This window comes from Panthera leo, chromosome B4 (genome assembly GCF_018350215.1).
Source record: "Panthera leo isolate Ple1 chromosome B4, P.leo_Ple1_pat1.1, whole genome shotgun sequence".
NCBI lineage: Eukaryota > Metazoa > Chordata > Mammalia > Carnivora > Felidae > Panthera > Panthera leo.
Genome location: NC_056685.1, coordinates 96,564,862 through 96,589,275, shown reverse-complemented (window position 1 = coordinate 96,589,275; position 24,414 = coordinate 96,564,862). Strand labels below are relative to the sequence as shown.

General features: G+C 34.7%; 1 protein-coding gene across 1 annotated transcript in view; it reads right to left on the bottom strand.

Moving 5' to 3' along the window:
- Nucleotides 1-6,274: 6,274 nt before the first annotated feature.
- The window catches only part of TRHDE (thyrotropin releasing hormone degrading enzyme), a 379,106-nt gene continuing 360,966 nt past the window's right edge, over nt 6,275-24,414 (bottom strand). Inside the window, exons 16-19 of the mRNA XM_042944643.1 lie at nt 15,430-15,597; nt 14,770-14,910; nt 12,102-12,183; nt 6,275-6,597 (exon numbers count right to left, since the gene is read on the bottom strand). Of these exons, the coding sequence (XP_042800577.1) occupies nt 6,454-6,597; nt 12,102-12,183; nt 14,770-14,910; nt 15,430-15,597 (535 nt within the window). The 3' untranslated portion in view covers nt 6,275-6,453. The remainder of the gene's footprint in view (nt 6,598-12,101; nt 12,184-14,769; nt 14,911-15,429; nt 15,598-24,414) is intronic.

Genomic DNA, 24,414 nt, shown 5'->3' with positions numbered 1-24,414 from the left:
TAAACTTATTTTAAATAAAAATGAATAAAGAAAAATTAATAATGAATGTTCTCACCCAGTAGGTCTTAGGTTATGTGAAGGTGGGAACAGAACAGTGTCCAAGAACAAACGTAATATTGTGAACCTAGTAGGGGTTAAAAGGACAGCAACCGAATGATTAAGTTGGAAGACAAATGCACTGCACATTCAAGGCAGATGTTCTTTACCGTAATATCTGCTATAAAACATTTCACTCTCTCATTTACTTACATGACACAATAAAAATGTGTGCGATTAGAAGTAAGTTGACCTGTGCAGAGCTAGGTCAAAGCAGTTATCTTAAAGTGTATCCACGCACAGCAGACCAATGGAAAAGGTAACTTGAAGTAAATTCAGCAGCTGCAGTCCATCTACACAGTACCAGGCAGAAAGAGAGAAATAGTTCCCTGATCACTAAGCAAAGACTTCTGGCTAGACTAATAGGTCACCTCTACAAGCAGGACAGAGGTTTAACCTTATCTTTGGGTCCACTGGTAAAGAGCTTTTCAATCCATCCTCCCTTTGTACTTATTTTTCAAGGCTCGTTGTTTGCAATATCTAATTATCTGTTACAGCTTAAAACCCTGGGCGCCTCGGTGGGTCATTCGGTTAAGCGTCTGACTCTTGGTTCCAGCTTGGGTCATGATCTCATGGTTCCTGAGATTGAATCCAGGGTCACGTTCTGTACTGACAGCATAAAGCCTGCTTGGGATTTTCTCTCTGTCTCTGCCCCTACCCAACTCATTCCCCCACCCCTCTCAAAATAAATTTTAAAAAAACTCACTATGCAACACACTAATGTAAAGTGTTTTGATGAAAACTTTTATAGGCCATATGAAGTAACTTTGTTAAGAAACGAGGGTCAACCCAGAATGCATTAACATTTTTTCTCAATTTAGTCAGTGACAATGAAAAAGTAAGCAGTATTCAAATTGTCTATAGAGACTGGTCTGTATGGATAATCATTATGTTTCCATGCATGTAGGAGGCAGATTAATGACTGATTTGAGCCATGTAAGGCTTGGTTTGCAGGGTTTTGAATCCCACCTAATACCTATCACCAGTTATATAAACTGATCCCAACCCTTAACCGTCTCCCCATTGATAAGTTGGAACTAATGATATTTCAGTTTAGATGAGATGATGTCTATAAAGTGCCTGGCATTTCATAGACACTCAAATTTTTGTTTTTTTCCTATATTTTACCTTATTTAACATTAATAACATTAATATAGCACACAAAAAATTTCAGAAAAAATAAAAGATTGGATTTTCCTTTTTTCTTAGTGCATTAGTACATGAACTGGGAATGTGCAAAAGGTAGGCATCTTCAATGTCCTATCCTTAAATTACTAAATATTCAAAATAAAATCCCTTAATGTACTATGTTTCCAAAATCTGAATAAAATCATACTGCCTGCTAATAGGGCCATTTGTGAAAAACTTATCTTAAAAATAAAATGAGTGGCTCAGCCAGTTGAGCATCTGAATCTTGTTTCGGGTCAGGTTGTGGTCCCATGGTTGTGGAATCAAGCCCCGTTTGGGCTCTGTCCTGAGCGTGAAGCCTGCTTGAGATTCTCTCTCTCCCTATGTTCCTCTCCCCTCCCCTTCTATAAATAAATAAATAAATAAATAAATAAATAAATAAATAAATAAAACAAAATGCATATATTTATACATATGCAGTATACTTAAAATTAGAACATATTTTCACCAACTGCTTATTCTTAAGACTTATATAAGACTGCTTATACTTAAGACTCTTTAAAAATTTTTTAAACTTTGTAATAAAATTTTATAAAATCAAATTGAAAATAAAAGCCTCTGGAGTTCCCTTTTGTTAGTATTTTCCTGAATAAAAACTACAATAAATGAAATATTTTAATAAAAATTCCTTATTACTTCAAAGCAATAGAACTAAAGGTTACTCTTATTAAACTAAAATTTAAAATTCTAGAATATTTTATAAGAACATTTCTGTACTCAAAAGTTCCCACATACTAATTTGAACAAATACATTATTGCCTCTGATAAGAATTGTTGAACCTGCTTTCAAGAATATATGATTAACTTAAAATTAACACATTGTGAATATACCAATAGTATGCTAAAAGCATTTTTAAAAACTTGAACTACTTTTCTAGGGTAAACATTCTTCCTGTAACCTACTGATATTATTAAATTGCTCAAATAACTTTTCTTAAAGATAAATTCTATCCCAATTGATATCTTAATTATAAAGTTTAAACCATGTAGTTTTATTATATTTTCTAAACATTACACATTTTCTGTAAAACACAACTAAGTGCTGTAAACCAAACATTGAGAAGTACCCTAAAAGTTTTGAAAACTAGTGTACAAAAATACTTGCATTATCTATATCTAAAAATAATTTAGTTTTTCTTCGATAGAATGTAATTATATTTCATGTTTGCTCTTATTCTGATTGGTTCATGATTTATGTTTGTTTCATTTATTGTAATGTGAATTCTGCTCTTCCCTCCCTTCCCTTCACAAAGTGCTTTGTGAAATAAAATGTGTTCAATAAATATTTAATTAAATTGAATTTTGTCCTATATAATTAGCAGTGTCAAATGATAACAACCTGGCCATGACTTCAAGTAAAAGAAGAAAACAAAACAGGTGTAGGAATCTTAATTTCTCATTCTATAAACTTTTACTACTCCTTTCACATGTATATGTGGTTACCTCATGGTCATCCTGAGAATAATGGAGGTATTTTAGGTCTTCAATTTCTTAGGAAAAAAATCCTTAAAATTCTAATAGCCAGTAGATTTTAATTAAATATATCATTGTAAACTTCTTTAGGAATTCCTTTTCTGCATCTAATCCAGGACTGCAGTGGCACAAACACTGTTTTTTCACAATTCAGTCTGCATAGATTTATAAACATTTTACCGAATATTATTTTCACTGATTTAGATGGAAACCATTTTATCTGTGGTCTGACCATCTGTTACTACAGATAGAGCCTTTCAGAGAAATATGTGTAAAAATAAAGCAAATTATCACCATTTTAAAGTCATATTTAAACAGTAGTCACTGAAAGATAATAAAAGGAAACTATAATCAATGAACCATATTTTTGTAACAATATTGGGCTGCTTGTATGGACTAAAGTGAATTGCTGATGAATATATCACCCAGTTGTTTGAATCATGCAAATTAGAAACACAGACTTTGAAAAATAATATAATTACTGTAGACATATTTCGTCACATATTTTAATGCTGCTTCTGGTATTAGGAAAATCTCCAGCTAATGCAACGGATAGAAGTATTTCAAAAATGCCTTTCTAGTTTAGTGGTAGGAAGGTTTCACTGAAAGCCCAAGGTTACTGTGCCTGTTCCCCAAATAACAACTGTATCATTTTAAATGGTTCACATTTCTACTCTGAACCTCAGTTTTCTCATCAGACTATCAGGGCTAACATAAGTTATTATGTTTTTGAAAGGAGCCAAATTAAACAGCATGTGTAAAGCTCTTTGAAAATGAAATTCAATTTATAAATACATTCTAATCTGAATAAGCTTGTAAGATATTAAAGTTATATTTGTAAACAGTACTGCCACAAAAAGCCCAGTCCTATAATATAAATTATCTTAGAGATAATATAAACCAAAGTCAGTTTAAACTGCAGTTAAAATCTGGTTATTGAAACTCAGGAATAAGCCTACAATTGTAGATAGTAACCTTAGAGGTTGTGCTTCTCTACTTTTTTTTTTTCATCTTAAAGATTTTAAGAAAATCTTAAGGAAAAATGTGTAAAAATGGGGAAAAGTTTTTATTTACAAGTTAGTTAGTGATATTTAATATTCAGTATGGTAAATAATTTAGTCCTGTCTAATTGGAACCAAATTTTGCTGTGGTACATATATTGGCACAGTAATATGGTAAGCCTAAGTACTGAACACTTTCAACAGTTTGTTATTTCATGCATATATAGGATTTGTAAAGCATACAAAGAAGAGAAAAAAGATAAAAACTCTATGTAGAAAATAGAATTTTATAACTACATTTTACAGAATATTCCAAGAGATATCATTGGTCATTTTATTATTTTGAAAATATTACTTATTTAAACAACTAAAAAACGTTAAAGCCTGATATAATCTTCAACATTGGAAAGGACAAATTATTGAAAAATATGTAGAACAGAAATCCCATCTCAATGCCATTGATACTATTATACCGTTTAACAAACATTCTATGAGGTATTGAACATTGCACATAATTTACACATTTAGGATTTGACATTGTAGCTAAATCAGTTGTTCAAGGCCACTAAAATACTGAAAGAGGATTGAGATTATTAACAGTGGGGAGGAAAAAGAACTATAAAAGCCTTTCTAACTCAAATCTGGAAATATGATTTCGCTCAAAAGAATGTCACAACTAAGAATTTTCAATAATTCATGACACAAAATAAGACATCCACCTCTAATTTTGTATCTATTTATCTCTATTACATGAATCCAATGCTCATACAGTACATGTTTTGGACCCTTACGGCAGTGTGATATTTATTGTTGTCATGTCTCAGAACTTGTCCCTTATGGAGTTTACATATGTGTAAGTACTAGTTAAATTACATGACTTCTGATAGGTGGGACGACTTTTAGATTTAATGCTAAGTATTACTATGTCTCACTAAATCCACATAGTGTATTTAAAATTCACGTGTTTTAATTTAATGAAGTGCTGAAAAATTTAGGTATGAGTAATAGATATTAATTGCTAAAAAGCTAAAATTCAATTTTAGGTGATACTTGCTCAATGGATTAGGAAATTGCTACTTTTTATTAAACTCAAAATAAATCTATGACTCTGGTTTTAAAACACCTATTTTTTTTTTTCCCAGTGTTCAGTGACGATTAGAATAGATCTTTCTCAATAATTTGCAAGGAGACGTGGAAGAGTGGAGAACCTCAGGAAAATAGAAAGCGGTCCACAAACTTTTAGCTTAGGTCCAGTAGTTGTGCTGGTATTTTATAACGGCCAACTTAAAATATGTTCATTTTGGAGCATCTAAGCAACGTTTGGAGAGCTGGCCTACTGGGTGAGAATGCCATGTAAAACAAGCACTTGTGTTACATAACACACAGCCATGAGAAGGGCTACTTAAAATTCCCTGGCGGAAGACAGCTGTCAATGCCAAAGGAAGAGCTTTGCTCAAGGAAAGTGACTTTCATCGGAACGGACGGCACAACTGGCATCAAAAGTCATTAAATGGTATCAGACGTACTTGAGGTGCGGTCACTTAACGGAGGATTAGATCGACACAGACACAAAGACCAACACACACGAGAGAATTTTCAACCCTCTGGACCACCCAACATGAGATGGAAAAACAAACAAGATGGAAAAGAAACACCTCTCAGCGCTGAGAATTCTTAAGTGTGCACAATTGTTTGATGCAATGGGAAGTTTGACCAAAATGATGACAGAATCCATATTTAGGATACGAGGCTGCCACTTTAAAGAATTAGAAGAGTGTTTATACATAAATTTTGTTTGAATTCATTTTCACGTAGTAGAATAGACCACTGTTCAGGAAGTAGATGAAAAAATCTATAACAGTTGAGAAATTTAGTCAGGAAATTGTCATGAAGAATAGCGTTGAGATATATTCTTTTAAGCTTTTTCAAAGTTTGCATAAGTTTATAAAAAGAGATAAAGTTTCTTTGAAGAGATCCTTTGCACAAGTGCAGTGTGCAACATACTATATACATACAGGGTTTCCCTATGTACATATACATATGCATACGCTATCTATATGCCTTTTTAAACGTATACACAGCTTTAACTCGAAGAAAATGAGTTAGTAACACAGGAATCATTGCAAGACAATCCAAGTGCTGAAATAAGTGACACTGATCACTTCAAGGGCTGTTTTACCTCTCACATCGCCCAGGACTAAGAATATAATTCCTTTTTAGTTTTTCTTTCATCGCAACACTGATTGTCATAGATAATCTTTGTGCTTTTGTATAATGCCCATCCTGGATGTAACAGATATTCACGTACAACATTGGACATTTTAAATAAGCATGCTGAACACAGGCAGGACCACACAACCATGCACAAAATATTCTGAATATGTTTTTCCAAACTGACTGTAACATCAACATGCACCACTATCATATTTGGTCCTGTACAGCAAGGAATGTACAGCTGAAGCAATCATGGCTAGTTTCACTTGCAAGAGTTTCTTTAGAGAAGAACACCCAGTAGAGAAACAAAACAGAATGAATGAAACAAACAAAAAATCCCCCAAAACCAAAAATTAAAAAAAAAAGTCCTCCCACACGTTAACACTGAAAATCTGGCCATTTTCCACATAGCATATTTTCCTGATTCCATATAAAGCAGTTTTCTCCCAAAATTCTGAGTTGAATTGTTATAATAGAGCTATTAGTGTCTCAGAGCTTTTCCCAACCACTGGAAGAGCTCATCCTGATAGAGCATTTTCCAGCGCACATTGGCTTCAACGGTCTCCACAGCTCTCAAGAAAGAGGCAGCAGCTACTCCATCGTAATTCTTCATGAAGTTCTTCAGCTGAAAAGAAACATTTTAGAGTAGTAAACATACATGTCTCAGAGAAACTCATGGCCAACATATATAAACAAGATTGTATGTGGAACAAAGTGCCACCACCCCTACAGAAGGCCTACCTAATACGTGAAGCAATCTTACTAACAAAATGAAATATAAGAAATTGCATCCATTAGGTGTGAGGTAGTTTCTTTTGGAACTGGAAGGAAAAAAGAGTGGACATTACAGTTCAAAGAGCTCTGAATTCAGCTTCTTGTTTCATAGACAAATATTAAAAGAGATGTGTTTATATTTTCATATATGTTGAGGGGATTGTGGCAAAGGCTAGTTTTAATTATGAATCATATCCAAGGTACAAAATAGCCTTAAAAACTGAATATGAGGGTTAAAGTTCACTCTTTGTTGGTAGAGATAAAACTATTCCTTATTTTCCCCCAAATAAACAGTGTAAGCGCTTGACATTATCTTTGGTGGCAAGGGATTACCAGTTATCAGCTAGTGGAAAAAACTAATGATACTATATGAAAACTGGACGGTTAATGACATTGCAATCACCTGAGTAACTCAACTTAGAAGGAATGAAGCAAGAATGTGGACTCATTTAGCTAGAGACGTTGAGCATTTAATTAAAATGTTATAATTTTAAAATGCATTGTTCTTCTTTTCATGGAAAGATTTTCTCTAGAGAGTTCACATATTCTGGGGATGTTTAGGGATTTTATTTCAAGATTAAATACTAGAAGTTTTTCTTTCTGTTTGATATATCTTAAAAAACTGGCAACCAACCAACAATCGCAATGCTAATAGGCGAATGTGAAAAATCAACTTGCAGCACAGAAACATTATGTGGTGTAATTAGTGTGGGGTGTGATTCATCACATGGTGGGTGCCACATGGAAGATATGCCAGGAGGGAAATGTAGTGCATCAAGATTGACTCAGGGACAGGGAGATATGGGGTGGGGAGGATGCAATTAAAATGGACTTTTTAATATCTTTCTGCGTTAATCTAGAAAGTGGTTCGCTGGTAGTTTGGTTTGTTTATGACAGCATTACTTTGATTACCTGATACGATGGGTTTTCTCAAAGTTTATCCTCTACTTTCCTACAAAGCCTTGTGCCCCTGCAGCATTAGCAGTAGGTAGCCATATCTTAGAGCTATGTCCTTTATAAGACTTCACAATCACTATGCTTTTATAACCAACATGTAAAATATCCAACATATAACAAAGATTTGTTGATGCTACCCTTAAAACTGATTTGACATTTTACCAAATTTACACATACTAAGCAGAAGAAGGGAAGACATTGGAATTCATTGAATATCTTCTATATATATATATATATATATATATATATGCCTGTAACATGCTCACACATATCTTCAAAGGAAGTTGAATATAAACATTTGAATCATATTTTTAAACTTTAACTGATTAATCCAATAATTCATTTGTATTGATGTGTTTGGACTCATTCAGTCAATATTTCTAAAGCAACAAATAATACATCATGGTCTGTTTTGAATTATATTTTATTATAAAAATATGTATATTGCCATGCATATTACATATGTATATTACAGTGGTATTATTTACGTAGTATATGTCAATCAGGAAAAAAATTATATCTACTCCTCTTGAAATATATTCTGTGCTATTACATACTTTCCTAGGCAGTACTAAATATGCCAGATAATGGTAAATGACCCTTTGGAAACCGTGATTCTGTGGAACATGCTCTTGGCCCCTTGATGAAATAGACGGCAAGACAGCCTGAACACATGAAGTAAAACTCTTAAGTCCTCCTCAAAGACAAACTATGGGTTTGAATATGAATGAGTTATTGACACAAAGAGTAGGTCAGATTACCCTGCAAAAGAACTATCAATAAAAAAATGTTAAGTGGTGGGTCCCCAGGGATTCATTTCCTAAATCACTATTTAAGTGCACTAAATAACTTCCTTCGCGAGCTCAGAGAGCCTGAGGTAACTCATCTGAATCTTAGGAGTAGCTTATTCATCAGAACACATAAGGCCCAACTCTCCATAGCTGGCATAAATTGATCTCATACCCATATTCTTCCACAGCCTTTCTGACAAACGCATGGTGAGAACAGCCATCTAACCGGACCTGGGGTGTGATGATAGCACCTTCCAGACTCCTGCCTGACTTTATAGGGCCTGGAGTAGATGGAAGGCACTTGGCATTCCAGTTTGCTTCTTTCTGCAGCTCTTTGGTAGATTTTCTGCTGTTATTAGCTTTTATTGTTGTGTTTCCTAAATATTTATGCCATCTTGTGCTTTTATTTGAAAATGTTGCAAGTTTAGACATTTTTATAAAATAGCATTTAGTAACATGTCAGCGTTGTTTGTGCTTCCCGTTCTTAGCCTAAAATTTCTAGACAGGTTTGTTAATTTCTCTATTAGAAAACATTTTAATATTAAAAAACCTCTTGTTTTAGGGTAACCTAGACCCTAAGCATCACGAAATAAATTATTTGGAGAGTAAATTACACAACATAATATACTCTCAGTGACTATATAAATGAATTGAAGTAGCTATTGCCCTATTATGAGGTTCATATTTTCAACATTAAAACTGTAAGTGGGGTGTCTGTGATGCACAGGATCTATGTTCTTCCCCAGCCATGTTGTAGATTAGGTTCAAAAAGGCAGAAAAACGAGTGCTGGAGAGAATTGCTTAACAGACATTAGTATGAAAAACTGTCAAGGGCCTCCGTGGCTCCCTCAGGTTGTACTTCCATTAGTTTAAAATTAAGGAAATAACACACTGTTTCATGGAGAAATATTGTTCAAATTGCTGGAGCCATGTAATTAGAAGGAAATTGCCAGTGTCAGGTACGAGAATGCAGTTTTGGGGAAGGGAGTTCGGGACAATACACATTTCCTTACTGAATGCCCCTAAGGCTGATGGGGATCATTAAAATCTCAACTGAGTTTTCAGAATTCATAAAGATGCTGATTCCCTTTTGATCTAGATACTCTTGAAAATAAGAATATACCCTATCCAAAGGGAGCATATTGGGTTTTCTGTTTCTGAGGCTCATTGGTTATGAGAGGATGAGTCTGGAATTTCCTAACCCCTTTTATTTTAATGAAAGGGGGTTATTAACAATACAAAGTAAACCCCCATACCACTCAAAACAGTGGTCCCCAATCTTAAACACAATGATTAGATAATGAAACTCTGGAAAAGCCTCAGGCAGCAGTTGTCCAACTAGAAAGTCAGCACGAGTAGCTAGATGGTGAAGGGATTCGTTGCTTATGCCATGGACAGTATTGTGAAGTTAGCTGCTTGCTGGATAATGGAATAAAAGCCACAATTTAGTTTCAGTTTTGAAACTGCACCTTTCATTATAGGGGTATCTTGGGACATTTCAAATAGCAATTAAATCAAATGGAAAAATATGAAATCATTGTGTGAAATAAATAAAACAAAGTGGTCGGCATATGATAACATCAAATTAGTATCCGTTTATTTTTTATTAAATTTTTTAATGTTTTTTATTTTTGAGAGAGAGAGAGAGAGAGAGAGAGTGAGTACATGAGTGGGGGAGGGGCAGAGAGAGAGGGAGACACAGAATCTGAAGCAGGTTCCAGGCTCTGAGCTGTCAGCACAGAGCCTGATGTGGGGCTCATAATCCCAAACCATGAGATCATGACCTGAGCCGAAGTCGGATGCCCAACCAACTGAGCCACCCAGGAGCCCCAAATTAATATCCATTTAAAAGATGTTTTCTCAGAGTACGTGGGTGGCTCAGTGGGTTAAGTGACTGACCCTTGATTTTTGGCTCAGGTCATGATCTTATGGTTTGTGGGTTCAAGCTTTGTGTCAGGCTCTGTGCTAACAGCATGGAGCCTGCTTGGGATTCTTTCTCTCTCTCTCTCTCTCTCTCTCTGCCCTTATCCTGCTCTCTCTCTCTCTCTCTCTCAAAATAAATAAATAAGCTTAAAAAAAAGATATTTTTTCATGGCCTGGGTATTACTGAAGCAAGGGAATTATGAAAGACAGTTTGAGGAAGAAGTGGGAGAGGGAACAGGTGAAAGGCTGCAAGAAAGGGGCAAAGGCAAAGACAGGAGAGAAGACAGGAGAAGGAAGGGAGCAAAAACAGAGAAGGACTAGGGGAAGGAAAGGGTGGAAGAGATTTTTCACTTCTGTGTTCGACTTCTCAGGTTGTGAGTAAATGAATCTTTCACTCACCAATTATTGAATATAAAATCAAGGAATTAAAAGTACTTCCTTTGAATACAGAGAATATTGGAAGTAATCATTCATTCAATCGTTCTTTCTTTCTGTTTCATATGGGTATGAAAGAAGTCCTTCCCATTTAGCTTCCTTTATTAAAAAAAAAATATAGTAAAACATGTGCTACGGCTTTCAAAACCAAATCCTTTAGGGTTGGGAACACATAGCAGGGATAAAAATTGAATTTCAAATCATTACAATCAGAGACTTAGCTTAGCTCCTAGTGTTGCAGGGATCCAAGTGAGTGAATAGGGGACAATCGTACAACATTGGGCAATATTAGAAGATGTTACGGATGGTGCCAGGGTTGATGCTTCTGGGGAAATGCTGCTCAATATGATTATCTCTGGGTCATAGCCTCAGGCGTTCTGTCAGTGAGAGCTGAGGAAGCTATGATTCTCAATGCCAAATCTCAGCTATATTTTACAACGGAGTTGCGCAATGGACGAAAAAGTGAAAAATGGTCGAAGCCCAGCTCATCTGAATCATTTCAAAGTATCTATATTTTTTCCTCCCTCCTACATATTTATTCCTCCCCATTTTCCACCCCTCTGTGTTACAAATGTGAGTTAATGGTCAAAAAAAAAAAAAATAGCTGATTTAAATTTCCATAGAAATAAACCAGATAAAAAAGGAAGGAAACATTAGATACACTCCAAACTGGACACTAATCCTTTAAAAAATTGTTTATTTTCATCAGTGAAATTCATGTGTAATCATATCAAGCAGAATTTTCAGCTATTAATCTCAAGATATATTGTCAGACACATTCTCTGTCACACATATGAATTCATTTTATTGAACAGACTAGATAGCATGAAGCATTATTATCACATCCAGTTATCTACTTCCTGTATAGGCCTGTCCACAAAGCAGTGAGACCCAAGTTCTGTACCTTAACACCAGCCTTGATCCTTTGTATCTAAATACTGAGTCATTGTGACAGGATAGTTTTGTTATTTCTAAACTGGGTTGTTCCTCAACTGATTGGATCAAAGATTTCTGGAGTAGAGTCCCCCAGTTTGGGAAACATTACATTTAAACACTTCTCGAAGGGATTTAATGTTTAATATAATAGAAATACGTTTGCAAATAATGAATTGAGTAAAGTCTTTAGCATGTATGTGTGTGTGTGTGTGTTTTAAAGAAATGGATATGAATCTGTTGAAAAAATAAAGTAAATGTATGCCTTCATATGTTTATAAAAGAAAAGCATTAGAACTCATATTAAAATATTTACCTCTTTGAGTTCACTTTCAGTATTAAGAAATTCTGTAACTCCACTAATGAGTTTAGAATTCATAAATAATGCCTCCCCATACCTGGAAAGATGAAAAAAAAAAGGCTTTATGTTAATATAGGCAGTAATTTAAGAAATATTACTCTAAAGATTTTTTTAGAATACTTTTCAAGGGCTCCATTTGACTAATGTTATCTTATTGCCATTAAGATCTCTAAACATTTCAAAGTCATTTCTCTGGGTAGCAAGGGAGGTGAATAGAGATATGGCTGTGGGGCACCATCAGATGCTCAATCAGATGCTCATCTGATTTGGCTCAAAGTATTTTAGAGAGGTCCAAACTGTAGTAAACAAAAACAAAAACAAAACAAAAAAAAGAACTTAAAATTAGATTTAGTAATTATTATTATATTTTCAATCTAAGGACTAAGGAAGAAATTTTTTAAAACTTTCAACTTAAAGTAACCTAGTTTACTATAAGAAAACAAAAATCCCAAAAAAGGAAACGGGACTGTAAGATAAACTTGGGCATTATTAGTATGTCACACAGATCCTTTGGTCTGGTCAGTTACAACTGACATTGACATTCTCCTTTTTCATGCTTAGAAACTGAGCCAAATTTCTTTGAAATGCTCCCAAAATATTAGCATTTTTTTCATGTAGGCATTAAATTAAAATATTGAGTTGTTTATTTGGATTGCATAATCCTTGTACCACAGATATAAATTCCTGACTCTTGACCTATAGAAAGGAACAATTTGTGTCAGTGTGTTGGAAGGGTTTCTCATTTTACTGATCTCTATTGTGCTAAGGATACCTATCACAGGTTATCTTTTAGGACTTGTTAAATTGACAATATCTTATGCCTAATTGTTACAGATGGCAAGGAAAAGTGGGGAGTATATGTAGTTTTCCAAGTGTCTGGCTTGATTAATTGGTGGATTATTTACTAAGGAAATGAAGACAGGAGGAAAATGATGGGTTTAGCTTTGCAGGTACACCTCAGCAGCAGGTCCAAACAGACAACTGTCTTATCATAGGGTGAAGCTTAGGTGAAATGTCTCAGTAAGAGATATAGATTTGGGAGTGACTGAAACCATTAGAGTAGATGGCAACAAAAGTCAGGGAGAATCTTTAGTGCAGGAAATAAGGAGCATCTTGGACAGTGCCTCCATGAATTCCAGTGTTCTAGGATCGATAGAAGAGTAGGGATGAAGAAAATCCTATTTTTCAACACTTCCATATCTGTAGGTATGTTGAAATCTCAAAGTTTCTATCTTTAAGTTAGAGATCAGGGACTCTCAGTGAGACAAAATAAACATATCAAGAACCAAATGTTTTTTGGTAGGGACTAAACTATACATCTACTATGCTGAACTCTGATATACAAAACCACTCCCTAAAGAAATTGTGTATTGGCAGATATTTGATACTCCTTAAAGTGAACTGCTTGTATATACTAATTTCGCTTTCTGTCTGATTATTCACTACATTATATGCATGACAGCAAAGCAAGTTCTAATCTTCCAATCATTCCAATTTCTGAGCTGCAAATACAAAAAAGTCAGTGTGTCTTCTAGGAATATTAGTGCTTTCTGACAATGAAATATCCGTAGATAAAAATGTGTTTTAATAGGATACATTCATTCAAATTGAACTATTTATACAAGGGCAACTGATAAAGTTGTTTGTTAAAAACAAAGTTTACACACCAATTTTTAAGAGATAGAAAACAATAGGTCTGCTTACTGTATGAGGACATTTAATTTTGAAAACATGTGGCATCTACATGCCCTTTAATAAATTAAATTTCAAAATGCCATACAGATTGTCAGAGTAATAAATCAACATTCATTACAATATATTTAAGTACATAATGAAATATTTTCTTAAATTGAGGCTGAAGAATTCTCACCATGAAACAAGATGTCTCAGGAATGAATTCTACTGCACCTAGAACTATACAATGATTCAAATCATGGTTTCATTTCAGGTGTTTATGGTATTTATATTTAAAGGAAACTCAAACAGGGGCGGCTGTCAATTAAGCTTCTTACTCTTGAATTAGGCTCAGGTCATGATCTCTCGGTTGGTGAGATTGAGCCCCACATCAGACTCTGTGCTAACAGTGTGGAGCCTCCTTGGGATTCTCTCTCTCTCTCTCCCTCTCTCTCTACCCCTTCCCCACTTGTGCACACCCTCGCTTGCTCTCTCTCAAAACAAAAAAAAAATTTAAAAAAACTTTAAAAAAATAAAGGAAACTTAAAACAATTCTACAGCAGTAAAGTTTTCTTGTTATATAAATAATAATTGTATCTGATTTATAAATCATTTTTTCCACAACACATTCAGAATATAGAAGTTTTATGATATTTCTTCAACCTTAGACAGTTTAACAGAGTTTCCACAAAAACTGTACTGCTAAACCTTTTTAGTCCCACATTTCTATATATAATCGCAGTTTTTAATCTTCAAAACATGAATAATGCTATAGAATTGTTAAAATAATTCTGAGTTTCCCAGAAGTGGCAACACCCATATTAGTTGACTATTTTAAAATCTAATTCTATTATCTAAGCCTTGGTTTTAACACAAAAAGTCGGGTCTTTATGTCTCATATATCACCTCTAATTTACTCACTCAAGTACCAATGAACTCTTATTTCTACCTGGTATTTAATATCTTCCATTTGTCTCTAAAAAACTTCCAGGCAAGGTCTCGGCCATGTGGATTTCGAGCGACATGGATTATCACATCAATTGCATCTTGATCCAACACCACCTCAGAATTTAGTGATAGATTCAGAAGCCTTTAAAGATAGAATTGTAGGAAAACTCTTAGCCCAATAACTTAAGCATTTTTATAAAACTTCAAAAAATTATATGCATTAATTTGTCATATATTTCAAAAGAATAGACCAGTGTAGACTTTACCAACACAATTTATCAATAGAACAACTTTCTGTTTATAGAAGGGGGAAAAGCAAGTTCATAATATTTTAATTAACTTGTTAATTAAATTCTGAAAAAATCTTGCAGGTGGAAAATCACAATTCTCTTTTAATGACCTAAACTTAGTTTTAAAAATCTTTATAGTAAACATTTCCTTTTATAATGAAACACTGTCTTACTGTTTAGGTAGAAACAGAGGTATATCTTTCAATTCAACAAGCTTTAGTCAAGTCAACATGGCAGTTTTCCTTAGCTGTAGAAAGTATATTTTAGAGTAACTACAATATACTCAAGGAAACACAATCAAATTCACAATAGGTTGGTTAATAGAGAGTACTTTTATTACACAAATAGATTTAGAAAATCAATTGACCCACCTGTTTAATAAGTTCCTATCATCACTGCAAGTTAAGGCTTCCAATAATATTTTCTTCTCAGAAACTGCTGTGGTAGAGTGGAATTTCATCCAGATGAATTCCCAGACATCCTCATCTAATAGTGAGACTCCTGTACAGTAGACGATGTCTCTAACATTTAGTGGTATTCTAAAGAAGCAACCCATGGTGGTTTTCTGTTAATGAAAAGCTTCATAGCATTTAAACTAAAGACAGATGTTGCTTTACTACAGTCAATTTTTAAAAAGATGATTTTGCTAATTAGTTTCTACCTGAAAGAGAATGATATTATATAGTAACAGTATTCAAAAATATTGGCAAGTGAGTGAATAAAATAACATACTTTATGTAATGGTAGTTTTAAATGCAATTTTTGTTTCCACTCTTGATACTCTATTTAAACAAAAACCAGAACACAAATGCTTAAAAAAACAGTGCAAAGAGGATGCTTTGTATTTCCACAAACAGTAATATACTTATCAACCAATGATCGTGCTGTCATAATTGGTAGACCCAAGAATGACAAGAAAGCCCAGGTTGAAGGGACTAATTTGATTAAAACAAACACTTTGTCCTAAATTCTTAGACAAGTCTCTCTAAAATTATTTTTCTCAAAGAGCTCTTCAAGTTTTGGAATCCAGAAGATTATCAATACAGGTAGTAAACAGATATAAGTAGTAAATTTTAAGAAAGTAGAAATTTCTTTTTCCTTACATTTATAAAAGTAACTATAAAAGTAGACTAAATTTTGACTTTGACTTCAAAATAAATATTGCAGTGGGAAACTGAGTGGATTTAATTAGTCTTGGCCATTTATAAACTGTAAATGTTCATGTTTACTTTACCATAGCTATTTTTTACTAAATATTGTTCTTTCAAGTCTCAGAGTATACCTCACATTTTAAAAACCGAATTCTCTGATAGATCACTCCAATATTTACAAAAAGTTAAAAATGCATTTCTGCTTTGTATCACATTCAGTGATCTATTATTTACATTTCTCACTTATAATTTGAATGTGGCTAATAAGAAGTGTTTTCTCTGGATAGCAAGATAAAACAATCTCTTCTAAAGATTTAGGACCTTTGGTTGCCTGGGTGGCTCAGTCAGTTAAGCATCCAACTTTGGCTCAGGTCATGACCTCACAGTTTGTGAGTTCAGGCCCCATGTCAGGCTCTGTGCTGACAGCTCAGAGCCTAGAGCCTGCTTTGGTATCTGTGTCTCCCTCCCTCTCTGTTCTTTCCCTGCTCATGCTCTGCTTCTGTCCTCTTCAAAAATAAATAAACACACACAAAAAAAAAAATTAAATAAATAAATATTTAGGACCTTGATGGTTAAAACACAGCTATGGTTGAAGGAGTATTTGGAAAACAGGAGGAAGTGCCTGAATGACTACCAGTAAGATAAGCTTAATCTTATTCTGTTAAGCAGCTAAGTAGGGCTCCAATCAGAATATTGAAGATTGTGTATCAGGACACCATATGTTTAGATTTGCTAGAAGTATCATACAAAATTAATTGTTCCCAGATAGCTAAAACTATATCATTCTGTCTCTTTCAACACGTAATTTGGAGTGTTTGGAGAAAAGTTATTTTAACCTTGCTGTCTGGAGATTTTTTTCTTTGTGGCATTAGAAGGCAAGCACTTTGTTTGGTTGTTTTGTTTTTAAAGAACCAAAAGGAACACAAACATCAGAAGAAACCAGCAAAGAGCTTCAGAACTCACTGCCACCGCATGTAATCATGATAGATACATTATACCCATCTTTACTAACTATAATAAGAACGTTAAGAAACCTAGTCTTTCTCTAAATCAACCAATAATTCTCTCGGCGCTGAACTAGCCACACTGTCACCTCTAACCTCTTTTTTAATTAATTTTTAAAACACAGTTTGATCAGTCATCTTTGAGAAATACGTTGGCAAGAGTGGATTTCCAACCGTAAGTATCCATTCTGTTAGCCAGCACTGAAGTGATACTTGTTAAAATGCAGCCTCTGGGTGACTATAAAGGCATAGGCTAGTGGGGTACTTAAGGAGCTGCTGTATGGCAATCTGGTCATACACAGAGCAAGGAGGAAAAAAAATCTTAAAAGGGCACTCAGCAATAAAGCGTTGAATATAACGACAGACAGATCACCCTGAAGGAATCTAATGAAAGTTGTCTGTCGCAAAGGAGGTCTTTAAAAGCAAAGCTGCCCAGAATAGGGGCAGGTTCTGTATCTGAAGCTGCAGACGCAAACCAAGAGAAAGACCCCATAATTTGGGTTTGTTCTGCCAGAAGCTGCAGGTCAACTTTCAGGCTTGCCAGCAGCTGTCCTTCCATGCACAGCAGATGTATCAAATTTGATTACTATGAAAATGAGACACACATATGTTTACATATATAATCTAAACCCTGTTGATGGTCCATTGAAAAACAGTGCTCAGTTTCAGCTGCAAATCCCCAACCTCTCAGGAAAAAAAAATGGCTCTATTAGCAGCTGCTAGGCATATGCATTGCTTAAGGTTCACAAGGCTCCTTCCAAGAGGAAGGACAGAGCTGATTAACCACAGAATACCGCTCTGGTTTTTCCAGCATCTCTCCCCACAGCATCGGCTCCCTATCTTCCTTACCCACCCACCAGATAAGGAGTCAAGGTATAGTTCACAAGATTATTGTACTCATCACTGAAGATAAAACAAGACTGGTGAGACTTGAATTTACTAAGGGCCTTGGTTCCCAATGATTTCCATTGTTAATGAAGCCCCCTTTGTTGCTAAATTTGTAAAGATGTTCTAATAGCATTTTAGCAAAATGATTGCTCTGGGGACAGTTTAAGATCTCTTTGTATAAACCAAAGTCATTAGGAACAAATGGAGAAGCTCATTTGTTTGGAAAGCATAGGCTGAAAACCCCACAGAACCCATAGTTATGAGCAGTACAAATGAGTTTTGTGAGATCCTTCATACCAGGCTTGCAGGGAGACAGGGATCCTTTTCGTGATCATGGAAATTGTCTATCAGCATGTGAATATCCCACAGTCATTTATTTTTAACTGCTTCCTCAGAAGCAAATATTTTAATGGAATTTTATTATCTGAGAAGGAAAGCTGTGCTTGTTTTTCTGTATGTGTGGTATACATAGAGAGGAGCAGGCCTAGTCTCTCTAGCTGCCTTTGTAAGAGATGAACAGAGTAAGCCTTAGCCAAAAGTGTCTTTATCTTTTCTAGGATATAACATTGCAGAAATTATTACCTAATTAGTATAACTTACACCATATTTTTTTTCTATTCTCATTTTAAACAGGATCATGACGGAGTTCATTTGTACAGTACAAGTTTTGAAAGCATAAAAATTCTAAAAGCCTAAAAAGTATCACCTTGAAATAATCTATTTTGTATTTTGGTGATATGTTTAACCTTTTTTACTTTGCCAAAAGCAAATGCACAAAAACAAAATGCTTTGGGGTAAGAGTTAAAACAATTAAGTAGGTGGAAAAATAGAGGCATGCAACTTTTATAAGATTTTTTTTTTTTTTACTGAGTTAAATAATGATGGTGGAATGAGACTGGTATTTTAAATCTTAGTAAATTGGAATTTTAATTATTAAATGGAAAATTGTGAAGTAGGTTGATAAAGTAAGATAAATAATTAGAAAAATTTCCAAAGATTTTGCTCTAAAAGTTTTCTCTGCTACATTGTTTTTTTAAGGTAAGAAATCAGGGGCACCTGGGTGGCTCAGTAGGTTAAGCATCTATGCTTGATTTGGCTCAGGTCATGGTCTCAAGGTTCCTGGGATTGAGACCCACATGTGGCTCTGCGCTGACAGTGCAAAGCCTGCTTGAGATTCTCTCTCTCCCTCTCTCTCTCTGCCACTCCCCAGTTTGCACTCCCGTGTGCTCTCTCTCTCTCTCTCAAATAAATGACTAAACTTAAAAAAAATTAAACATCAGGACATACCTAAAATAACAATAAGGGACTGGTTTAAATTAAGATATAAATAGTTACTAAGAATAATATATTATAGAGTAATATTTAATAATATGGTAAAATACATTATTTAATATAATGAAATATATTATTAAGGATGAGTATAATACATATATAATACCACAACTTTAATTAAAAAAAAATAATGTGTACATTAGATTAAAAAAACTAAAAGAAAATGGGGCGCCTGGGTGGCTCAGTCGGTTGAGCGTCCAATTTCGGCTCAGGTCATGATCTCATGGCTTGTGAATTCGAGCCCCACGTCGGGCTCTGTGCTGACAGCTCAGAGCCTGGAGTCTGCTTCAGATTCTGTGTCTCCCTCTCCTGCTGTGCCCCCCCCTCATTCATGCTCTGTCTCTCTTTCTCTCAAGAATAAATAAAATATTAAAAAAAAAAAAACTAAAAGAAAAATAAAGAGACTATTAATATTTGCTTTTGGGTTGGGGAATTATAGATAACTAGTCTTTCTTTTCTTAATTCATATATTTCAAATTTAACCATTTAAGAAATATTACAATTACTTTGAAAATATGATAAATAAATGTGTAATTACACTTGTAAAGACACAAGTCTGTTACTATTAGAGTAAAACATATTCCAATACTGAAAAATGTTGTTAAATAATATGCAAAAACAATTCTGATAGTACAGTTAAAGATCTCCCAGAGGAAATTATATTTGCCAAAGGGAAAAAAACATATTATTTTAAAATATAATTTTGATGCTTAATCATGATATGGGTCTATTTCTAAGCAGGTTCTCAGTAGACCTAATTGGACCAATAACTGCCTCTAGGACTGGGCAAGTCAAGGTCATTGCTTTGGGCTTCATCTTTCACCCTAATTTGATAAGGCTAGAGTACAAGAGTTCTAAAGTCCCTTCCTGCTCTGTTAGTACAAGATTCTTTTCATTACCGATGTGGATTTAATTATTTTCAAAAACAATGAAAAAAATTTCTGAAATCACTCTAAGAGCCCCTGTTTATTTCAGTGGCACCAAACATGAATATAGAGTGTGGCCTACCATTTAATTTATTTTAATTAATTTGCATTTAATTAATTCATTTGAAAAATCGCTTGCCTAATCTAAAAGTTAAAAGATAGCTGTGGTTGAGGCTTCCTCACCAACATTCTGAATCTTGTTTGACCTTTTAAGTACTAGCACTTTTACTTCTTCCTGAGTAATCCCTGACTTTAAAATATCAGACTGAAAAATAACCTGCGTTTACAAAGGTCTATCCTGTTCACAATAGTCCCTATTGCTTCTCTCATTCCATCTCCATTCCTTTGTCCCTTGGCTGGTCCTGAGAAAACTATCTTGAATAAAACTTAAAGCTGTTTAGAAAGAATATGTGACTTTTTTGCACCTAAGCATCAGTTTCCTCATTTGGAAAATGGGAAAAATAATTCTTTACAAGGTTATTACAATAATTAAATGCGATAATGTTTATCCAGTGCAGCACAGTGCCTGGTACCTATCAGGGGCTCAGTATGAGTGTTATCTAAATGCTGTGCATAGCCAAGTGCAAGGTACATAGAAAATTGTCTCAATATGTGGTAATGACATCCCCCTCGCCAGTTTTATTACTGTAAGTAGTAGTACGAAGTGGCAACAAATATCTCTCTCCATCTTTCCCGAAAGAGTACAGGACTAAAATGAAAGCAGATATAAAGTTTTTAGACAACCTCTCTACAAGTGAATGAGTAATTATAAAAACATGACTGACAATACATGAAGTTTAAGGCATTACAATAAAATACACTTTTAGAATCCCACCTAACTTGACCGGTATACTTGTCAATCAAACGTGCCACTGAATCCATATAAACACCCTGGCAACCAGAAGCAGTATTGTTTCATAGCATCTCTTCTCTACTAGAATCCTAGCAAAGGGAGAGCAGAACCCAGGTGAAGTATGAGACCATGACGGGTGGGAAGAACACTAGGCAGCAACGCGGTTGGCCAGCACCCTTCCCACAGCAGCGAGGGTTGCTGTTTTAGGGGCTCTGCCCACTTGTGTCTGCACGGTGCAAGTTCATTCCTATTGCAACTTAGGCATAACAAGAGAAATGCTAAACCAGTATTCATGACCTTTTAGTCCTCAAAAGATAGAGTGGATAAACCTGGTGGATAATAGGCCAACCAACGATATTTAAAATTCCTGGGTTCTGAAATGTTCAATACCTATTTATATTTTAATTTTGCATATTTGCAAAGAGGTATATGCTGTTCTTTCCTGAAGAAAGGAAGAATGATTGCTGAAGGGGGCTCATTTTAACTGTTAATATCCTGAATGTATCAAAAGATTATATTTTAAGATAACAGCACTCCTTTAAAATGACTTTTATAACTAAAATAAATGTACTTTAAAAGTGACATTCACTTTACTTAAACTGAAAAAATATATATGAAATTACACTTAAAATTTTTAAGTCCCATATATAAAGTAGCTCTTATTTCTACAGGGTAGGAAGGAAGAGGTTTGGTGAGGGTAAATATTTAGGCTATAAAACCACTTTTTAAAATATAATTGTTAAAGCACAAAACGTAAGAAACTAGGTGGCTCAGACAATATTACAATGAGGATAAAAAGAAGGAGACATCAAAGAAAAGGTAGAAAGAAAAGACACAAGTGAGAAATGTACAGAGAGGCCAGAAAATTCAGCACAATGATGACAAAGACAGGCAGTGACAAAGACCTACAGAAAAGTCAATGGGAAAAAAGCAAATAATTAGAGAATTTGCGACCTGATTTGATTAAACTGTTTCTTTGGCCTGGATTTTAAACACTCTACTGAAAAGCCTAGAACACTGCTATTTAACATTTCATAACTCAGAACCTCATGACATCCAGAATCAATTATACCCATGAGAGCTCAAAAAAAATCAAACTGCTTCCTAACAAAAGTAAAAAAAAAATAAGATACCTCTGATGACTCACTCTGAAACAGTGAGCCTGCTAATATAAATAGCTCTAAGAGCATAACATAATTTAAAACTTTAGAGGTATACAATTGTAGTAGAAGTTGTGAAATGGCTGATTAATTGCCCTATTTATAGACGCTTGTGTTAAAGATGAAATAATTGGGGGCGTGTGGGTGGCTCAGTCAGCTAAATGTGAATCTTGATTTCAGCTCAGGTCATGATCCCAGGGTTGTGAGATTGAGCCAGAGTAGGGCTCCCTGCTGGGTGTGGAGCCTGCTTAAGATTCTCCTTCTCTCGCTCTCTTTCTCTCTCTCCAGCTCTCTCTCTCTCTCTCTCTCTCTTAAAAAAAAAAAAAAAAAAAAAAAGGCAAGATTAATGGTTTCCTGATTATCAGGTGCCCATTATCCATGGCTTCTCAAAGAATCTGCTCTGTCTTGAGCTGTGCTCTTTAAGTTTCTTTCATTCAACTATGGTCATAGCACTGTAAACCTGCTGTGATAAGAAGTCTAAATTTACATGTGTAAAATGGTGTTGTCTGAATCATGATGATTAAGAATCAGTACATTAACTAGGAAGACAGGAGATAATGATGGGAATGACACATTAGTAACATCAGCAATCCATAAGCACTGTTCTCATTCAAATCATGACCCATGCCTGAGTGTTTATAAAAACCCCACTGGATGACACTGGGCTCCACCTTGACAAATAACTCTTATTGCCCAGGAATAATTTATAGCAACATTCATTGTCTTTTGTATTCTTCATAGAAAGGTTGGAAATTACATAGATTTATTGTATCCATCAAAATACTACATCTATAAATGTGAGGGCTTGTGCAAATGTGGTTTACTTTCATTTCTAATGCACTATCAAGGTCACTGAAGTTAACAAGGCTGATTCTCCAGCCCGGGGAAGAATCAACTATGACAATTTAGTTAATTTTTTTAGTCATAAGCACTAAGCTGTCATGGGTAGGGAATAAGTAACGTATTTTTCTCACTAGCAACATCCCCAACTAAAAGTAGATTTTTACTTCGGTCAAAGGTAAAATTTACTATTTGTGTGTGTGTGTGTGTGTGTGTGTGTACACTAACCAACATGTAATTCTGTAGGTTTTCAGAGGCTTAACTGGTAGACTCACTAACAACAACAAAAAAATGCTGTACTTTTTAAAAATACAGAAGTATTCTTATTTGTATCAAATCCTAGGTACTCTAGATGTTCTTTAACTTCACTTTGACCTTTCTGTGAAAAGCAGTGAAATCCCTGGTAAACCTCATATATGTGTGTGTGTGTGTGTGTGTGTGTGTGTGTGTGTGTGTGTGTAAGTGTGCGTGCACATGCGTTAATGAATAAGGATAAATTTAATTAAATTTGATAATTAAAAATAGTTAAAAAGAATCTATTCCTGTTATATAAGGTAATAGAAAATTATTGGGAAAAAAAACAATAAGCTGGGTCCTGGAAGAAAGGGGAATGGCAAAAGTGAATGATAAAATTACAAAATAAGGCCAAAAGGCATATTTTGCACTGGCAGATGATAAATATAAGAAAAACATACTTTTGAAAAGACACAAACTGGGGCGCTTGGGCGGCTCAGTTGGTTGTGCGTTGGACTTCGGCTCAGGTCATGATCTCGCGGTCTGTGAGTTCAAGCCCCGTGTCAGGCTCTGTGCTGACAGCTCAGAGCCTGGAGCCTGTTTCAGATTCTGTGTCTCCCTCACTCTCTGCCCCTCCTCCACTTGCGCGCGCGCTCTCTCTCTCTCTCTCTCTCAAGAAATGAATAACATTAAAAACAATTTTAAAAGACACAAATTTTTTGATTTTCTGAAATAACTGAAATGTATGTATTTACATGTACATGTAACCGGCAGGTACTCTGCATACACAAGGAAGCAGGGTGTATATTGGATGCCTGCCCTCTATATTGCAGAAAAAAATAAGTAACATTTATTTATATATGAAAATAAAATAGAAGTCACTCAATTTTTTTTATATTTGAAATTTCAATTATAAGAAGAATCTCAAGTCATGAAAAAGAAAAAAGAAGAGACTCTTTCAAAATATT